Source organism: Monopterus albus, unplaced genomic scaffold (assembly GCF_001952655.1).
Source record: "Monopterus albus unplaced genomic scaffold, M_albus_1.0 scaffold2.1, whole genome shotgun sequence".
Taxonomy (NCBI): Eukaryota; Metazoa; Chordata; class Actinopteri; order Synbranchiformes; family Synbranchidae; genus Monopterus; species Monopterus albus.
The window spans coordinates 1825914-1833950 of NW_018127882.1; the positions used below are offsets into that span (position 1 = coordinate 1825914).

Sequence of the window (8037 nt, forward strand, 5' to 3'; positions counted from 1 at the left end):
CCCCTGTCTTCATTTACCCCCCACCCCCCCACCCCCCATCTGTCCACCGTGAATGCGCCGTCGCCCCTGTTGCAGCCTCACCGGGTTGTACATCTGCATGGCAGCCCCTCACCAGCAAGCAGTGATGTAATGATAGGCTGTCTTTGGATGCTTAGCTGCTGCTTGTACTGCCAAATCAAGGCATTTCTGTAATATTTCTCTGCAAATAAAGTCAGTTTTATTCATATAGCCTACCTTAAAATCATAGGTTTGCCTCAAAGAGCCTATATATAAAGGGGGGTGGCCTACTGGGTTCTTGGGACACTCAGTCTTGAGGCTACTTAAAGATAAGTCAGTTAATTTGAAGAATATGAATCACCAAATATTTTGATCATTAGCTAACTGTAAGTCATAAATCAAGCAAAATGCCAAAGATGTACTATTTCCAGGTTCCAAAATGGGAGAATTGTGCTGATTTCTATCATTGTAAATTGATTCTTTTTGGGTTGGTTGGACAATCATCTTAGACTCTCTGTAAAATAAGCACTTTTTGTGACATTTTATATACTATCAGTGTTAATGGAAAACACTGACTGAGTTAGTTTCAGCCCAAGTAATATCACAGTAATGTGGCTATTGCTATTGTAGCCTTGTAGTTAAATGTCTTCCAATATCATAATCATTACTATAACCATTCCCTGCAGACTGACAACTTGATCACACCATAAGCAGCTGTCTGTGCTGTTGCTGTTTTTTTCCAGTTGAATAAATTTAGAGACAAAAGCCCATAGACATTAAAAACCAACCATCCAGCCAAAGAAAAGGGAAGTTGAGGTAAACAGTGCTGACAAAGAAGTGAACAAAAACCACAAGAGATGACTCTGTCCTTTGTATTGTACAAATGCAATTGTACTTGCAATTCTAAATCAAAAAGGGAACTTAATTAAAAAGAGAAATATGCAAAAAAAAAACAATGTAGGTGATGTTAGTTTAGGTTTTTGTCAACCTTCCTCTACCTGTCAACCTGGGTCGCATGAGCCTGGCTCATGTTTATTTCATTTCATTTATTTATTAGTTTTTATTTTGGCCCTTTTGAGTCATGTGATGTTCAGTGGTGTTGGTCTAAAACAACCAGAGAACACAGGGATCATGAGACAACAGTAGGTTTGTGGTGCTGGTACCTCAGCCAGCCAGTGGCCTGCACAGATGCTGCTAGAACACACATTTAACTAGTGTCTGTGTGTGTGTTAAATTGTCATTGCGCGTGAGAAAATGCTCAAGCTTCTCTTTCTTCCACGCTGATCAGATCTCATCTCATTGTGTGGAGGAATATATATTACCAAGCTGGCCTGGGGGTGGGGTGGGGGGGGATCCCATTGAGTGGTGTGCCCCTGGAGCTGACACACTTTCTTTCAGTCTGTGTCTTTCTCTCCAACAAGATGTATTACACCAAATGCTCAGCAGCGCATTCTGGTCATGATGTTCTTCTGCAAATGATGTGTCATCTGTGTTAATGTTGCTTTTTTTGCTATATTTGTACTTTTCCTACTAGGTCTCATTCCAGTCCTTCCTTTTAGTTGAAATATTTGGAGCACTTCCTCAACACCCTGGTTTAGTGCAGTCATAAGGAGATTTAACCCCAGCTCTTGGTTGGCCCAGGGGGGATTTTTCTATGCCTACCATTGATGTTCCGTGTTTAAGATGCTCAAGAGTCTAACTGCTGCTGTACTGGACTATTGGGAAAATGAATTATTGTCTTGTTTGCTCTTCCGTAGTTGTTGCAGGGCCTAAGGCTATGTTTCCAAGTGTCCAGAAGAGGATGAAGGGGCCCTTTGCTTCACAGACACAAACACACACACCAACTGTTCCAACAGAGTCTGGTATAGGGTGGGAAAGTTTATTCAGCTAACCCAGGCTTTAGTATGTGCCTGTATTCTCAGGCACAGATGGGAGTTTAGTAGCACTGAGCGTGATTGTCGGCCTGACCAAACATCTTGTACCAAGCTGCGAGTTTCATTTTCTATAAGCGGAATGGTTAAAAATAAACAGCTGATAGAATTAGAGAATGTGTGAGTCCAGGTTGCAAAGAATACAGGAAACCAAGACAATAGAATCCTTTAAGGTTTCAGCAGCTCACAGGGGTCAAGCTAAGCTTTCATTACCACAATTGATTTACTTTTTGTACTCGCACTGTAGCAAAATTAGTCACATCTTCACTGTTAGCATTTGAAAACTAAGCAAAAATTAAAGGTTTCTGCAAAGCTCTTCCTAGCATGTGACAGGTACCGTATGCTACAGTGGAAAATAATATCAGCCGTCATGTAGTAGAGATGGGCTGATATGACTTTGTCTCGATACGATTCGATGCACAATATGGTGTGCACGATTCCATTCAATCACAATAGAATTAAAAATTCAGTGACAACAGTGCATGACTAGCTGTGGAATACTTGTACTTTAGTCCGATTTCTTTCCCATTTTCTAGTACTGGTTTGATTATGAACAACCAGATATACTGACTTACATTCCGTTTGAATGTCTTATTTACCAAAGATACACTGGATATAAAGCCCACACGGTATATATCACTAAACAAAACAGTACATATTCTGACATTTTTGTGTTGCCATATGCTGAATTTCAATATATTGTCCCATCCCTCTCATTTACCACTGCATTATAAAAATAATAGAAACAAAAAGAATATCAACTACACAGATAATGACAGAACTACAGAAACACAGTTCGCGTTTACTCGCTACACAGTATATGGATGGTGTTTTCTCACTCATTCTTACATTAGTCATTTGTCATACTGTGCTGCAAGGCTAGTGGTTCACCTCATGCAGCCATAAACTTTATGTATGATAACAAACTGACAGTTTGATGTGACAGGAAACCACACCCACCTCCTTTGTAGATCAACTGTGATCATATTAGTATTTCTGCACATGTTGGTAGGACCATCAGCAGTGTGTCTCAGTGTGTTTATGATGTAGGCTTCTGTGTGTATCCCTGCTGGCTAGAAGAAGACTATATGCTGTTTGAATAGCCGTTGTTAGATCGCCACAGGCAGGCTTAATATAAATGTTGCCAGTTAGTTGTCAGCATGTAGTGTTGACTGCCATTTGTGTGTATTCTCTGTTTGGAAGTTGTTTGGTTCCCCTATCTGTTCATTTAAACCTTGGTCTCTGGCTGACTGCCAGGACAAATAAACAGCTGTTTGACTATGTAAGACCACATAAACAGACTTTAACCAGTAACTATGAAACAACTTGGTGCAATACTTTACCTTCTGTTCCTGTACAATCTTTGTCTATGTTTAGTTTTATCTGCCTGTTTTCTCATCGCTGTTGGAGGCCTGGTTCTCCCAGCTCTACTTGTGCTCTGTCCGTCTGTGAACACAAAGCCGATTATCGGTCTGCCGGTTCAGATGTAAAACACATTTCTGAGAGGCACATGATATCCAGGTGGGACCATACACATTGCTTTGGCTGAGCTGGTGTTTTATGAGGAGAGGACACTGCTAGGACTTTGCAGTATTTGTGCAGACATTTATTCCAAAGACAAATCAGATAAAGTACAGTGATAATGATGGACTTGTACATTGTGTGTTCATATGGTATATAAGCTTTCCTCCATTAGCTTTTGTCGCTGCCACTGGGTCTGCTGTCTTTGCAAGATAGCACGTGTGTCAAAATGTCATTCGTCGTCAGACTGCTTTCTCCACTTTTTTCAGATCTGTGAGATTTCTGGCTTGTAGCATTTCAAGAATTTTACTATTCAAATACATGTCTAGTCAAATAAAAAAAAAACAACAGTTCAACAGGAAACCGTGAGAGGCCTGTGCCCTTTACTTCCCCTGAGCATCAGTCTGGTATTGACATACAGTGAAACAGGAGAGGGTACAGGTGCAGGAGGAACACACAGACATAGTGCACGGCATATCCTCAGCAGGTTTCACAAGAGGAAATGAGGTCATCAGCCATTTAAAGTCACTGTGTAGTGTATTTCTTTGTGACCCAAAATACATCAGAATTGCATTACCTGAGAGTAGCATATATTAGAATTTTAGAAAGTTACCTTCCTCATTTATTTGTCATTTCTAAAGCAGTGGTTCCTAACCTCCACAGCCATTTAACTCAGGATTAACCCAGGTAGCTCGACAGGGACGCCACCCATTATGTTCCAAATGTGTTCATTTGAGAGGATTTTCAACTGCTTACTAATTACGCAGGGACGATACAGTTAGGACCATTTTGTTAGGTTTCATTTGTACTGCTATCACTGAATGTGTATCTATTACTTTAAGCTAGCTATTTCAACTGTTTAACATTTCATGCCTCCAGACCGGCGGGGATGTTTTCGGGTTGTCCGCCCGGCCAGCTGGACCATTCTTGTAAACGCAGCATCTCAGGAACATCTCATTACCTTTACCTTTTTAATTCAGCTGTTCATCCATTACTTTTAGATAAACCAGCCACCCATTTTAACGGTTTACTCATTACTTTTAGCAGTTTAAACAATTTATCTGTTACTTGTGTTTGTTTAATTACCTTTGGCAAACAGTTTCAGTTTCTCAGCTTGTGTGCTAGTTACTTTTCATTTACTCTTATTTGCAGCATAGAGTATCCAGGTGTTATAGGTGATGCAGATAGATATATTTTTTCAAATAAATTTATGTCTGTTTTAACACATTTAGTTACGCCACAGTCTTTCCATGTATCCACTGGTAATTACAGAAATATCCCCAGCACAAGTGCCCCTGGTTGGGAGTCACAGTTTTAAAGCATATCTAGTCTCATCTTGGATCTTTTAGCCTTTTCTAATGGAGCTTGTTCTGGTCTCTCTTCCTCTCGTTCTGTCAGACTGGGGTGTTGTGTGAGTGACACTTAGTTACCATGACGACCCATGTGACCCTGGAGGATGCTCTTTCCAATGTGGACCTGCTGGAGGAACTGCCCCTCCCCGACCAGCAGCCATGCATCGAACCCCCTCCCTCCTCTATCATGTACCAGGTACACACACACACACACACACACACACACACACACACTGTTACCATCATCCCTAGTTGTTAAGCCATTTTCAGTTGTTTTTTTTTTTCATTTCCCACGTACCCCTTACTCCCCACTTTTCCAGGCTAATTTTGACACCAACTTTGAAGACAGGAATGCATTTGTGACCGGCATCGCCCGTTATATAGAACAAGCCACAGTCCACTCCAGCATGGTGAGTCCTGTATTCCAGTTTCCAAAACTACATGTCATGGCTTGGCATCATATTCGACCACATCTGAGTGGTTGAATCAATTTCTTGTTGTCTGTCTTCAATAGTTGTTGTTTGTGTTTCAGTGAACACAAAGGCGACTGTGGAAAGCAGCCTCACACCCTTAAAGAGAGCCTTGTGTTTTTGTGAATTGATTATCATTTGGCTCTTTTGTTAGGATTTGGCTAAGCCTGGGGCAGGACACACATACACACACACACACACACTCATACAGACTCACATTCCCCTCACCCGCCAGTGAATCAGGCAGGAGATAGACCACTAAACCTCTTTTTCTGATGGTGAATGAATGGAGAGTGTGATTTGACTAGTAAAGAGAGGAAGTAACCTTATTTAAGCAGGAAGTGCCACTGAGGTTGAAGGTTGTTTATTTGAGGAAGCTTCTCCTTTAACCGGAGTGATGGAGAAATCTTTCTCACCTGCTTCTCGATGGTAGAAATGTTCTTCTGTTTAAATATTTATCAAGCCCCATTCATCCTGGAATGTGGCTTGTCTAGAAATAAAGTCAAGGCTCACTTGAAATTTTGCTATCACTATGCACTAAGAATGAATGATTCCGTTATTACATGTTGTTCATTTGTACAGAATGAGATGCTTGAGGAAGGACATGAGTATGCTGTAATGCTTTACACTTGGAGAAGCTGCTCTAGAGCCATTCCTCAGGTAACACACACTTGCACTAAATACGATACCCACCCTGTTCCTTTTGATTGCCTTCATGTCCTTTGGAATCAGATTTTTGTTCAGCAGACTCAAACTTGGCTAAGAAGAAATCCAAAAATAATAAACCAATCGTAGCTGAATTTTGTTTTGGTAAAATAAAATTGACTGTGACTTGGAAGTTTTTTTTTTTTTTTTAAGTTTTGATTCTGCCTCCTTCAGCTGTTGCTTTCAACATCCCAGTTCCCCATAATTTGGCAGCCTTTTGGCGATTGCATACACAGACAGACATACTATGGCAGGGGTTGCAGAACATGAAATGTGAGTGTTGGTTTGTCACACTTGATACTGAATAAGAAGCTGCCAGCATTATGCCTGTACTCTGCTAGCTCTATCAGAGATCATCCTATTTTGGAAATGAATAGAGTTCTCATCTAGTCATTAGACTGAAAAAGTACCTCAGTAGGTCTGTAATGTTACCTGGGAAGCTTTATTATTGCACATAATGTCATTTCCCTAAACCGGGCAAGTGCAGCTTATAGGTACACAGGAATAAAAAACCCCAGTGGTTGGAGAGAGAAGGAAGCACTTTAACAAAAATGTTTGGAATCATTTTTCTGCAGACAAACTATAATGTTGCATGAACTATCTGAACTAAGCCACTGTACTGCAGCTGCAGTATCAAACTGTACGATGGCACCCTCTTGTGTTTGCCAGGTGAAATGCAACGAGCAGCCCAACAGAGTAGAGATCTATGAGAAAACAGTGGAGGTGTTAGAACCCGAAGTGACAAAGCTCATGAAGTTCATGTACTTCCAGGTAAGACTTGGTTGCCTGACAGACTCTTTTATATTTTAGCATGAATTGAACCAGAAAAGGTTTAGAAACATACCAAGTAAAAACCCCAATGGGGACACAGAAAGTTTTGTTTTTAAAATGTATTCTCTGTTGAAGAAATGGTCAGTTATCAACTCTGTATATTCTCATTTCTTTTTCTTTATCAGCGGAAAGCCATAGAACGATTCTGTAGCGAAGTGAAGCGCCTGTGCCATGCCGAAAGAAGGAAGGACTTTGTATCCGAGGCCTATCTGCTCACTCTGGGAAAATTCATCAACATGTTTGCAGTGCTGGACGAACTGAAGAACATGAAGTGTAGCGTCAAGAATGACCACTCTGCCTACAAAAGGTGGTGTACCATAAATAATAGGGATGAGACAATATATCAAACTTCAGTATATCGCGATACAGAAATGTCACCATATGTATCGTTTTGTTTAGCAATATATATCATGTGGCCTCCATACACCTGCAACCTCATATATTTTGTAAATAAGATAGCCTAACAGAGCGTAAGTCAGTATATCTGGTTCTTCTTTACATAATCAAACCAGTGCTAGAAATGGGAAAAAAAAGAGGAATAAAATATTCCGCACCTAGTCATACATTGTTGTTACTGAATTTTTAATTGTATTGTGATTGAATCGAATCGTATCGAGAACAAGTCGTATCAGCCCATCCCAAGTAGATGATGGCTGATATTACTAAAGAAATCCAAATCCTTTCTTCTGAAGAGCCAAGTGAACATTTCTCCCCTCCTCCGGCTCCAGGGCAGCTCAGTTCCTGAGGAAGATGGCCGACCCTCAGTCCATTCAGGAGTCCCAGAATCTTTCCATGTTTTTAGCCAACCACAACAGGATCACTCAGGTTGGTGTGCAGACTCTAGACTAGTCTTTACAGTGTGACGTGCAAAAATGTGGAACTGCGGGAAGACACAGAGGATGGACAGTTGACTTTTTGAATTAACTAGTCTTTTCATATGGTGTGTCGACCTGCCAGTTGATTTAAGGTTTTTTTTTTCAGTGTATCTTTGTTAAAATTACCCCTTAGAACAAAATGTTGCTGCCTTTGCACCTAAATATTCTGTTCAATCTGTAATGATAATGATAACAGCTTCTAAGATTCTACCCTAATACTCAAAGAAATTAATTGCTAGACAAAAAATTAAGCAGATCAATGGCTCCCATTTGTACTCTGTGCTGTACCCAAGGACCCGTGTCACAGATCTTGTTGCATGTACATATTATACAGCCTGAACAAATGAAAAATGAA

General features: G+C 40.5%; 1 protein-coding gene across 4 annotated transcripts in view; it reads left to right on the plus strand.

Moving 5' to 3' along the window:
- The window catches only part of cyfip2 (cytoplasmic FMR1 interacting protein 2), a 22437-nt gene that overhangs the window by 1085 nt on the left and 13315 nt on the right, over positions 1-8037 (plus strand). For all 4 annotated transcript variants that reach the window (XM_020593606.1, XM_020593584.1, XM_020593600.1 and 1 more), the window contains exons 2-7: positions 4848-4997; positions 5122-5211; positions 5854-5931; positions 6646-6747; positions 6933-7114; positions 7536-7632. In XM_020593606.1, the coding sequence (XP_020449262.1) occupies positions 4881-4997; positions 5122-5211; positions 5854-5931; positions 6646-6747; positions 6933-7114; positions 7536-7632 (666 nt within the window). In that variant the 5' untranslated portion in view covers positions 4848-4880. The remainder of the gene's footprint in view (positions 1-4847; positions 4998-5121; positions 5212-5853; positions 5932-6645; positions 6748-6932; positions 7115-7535; positions 7633-8037) is intronic.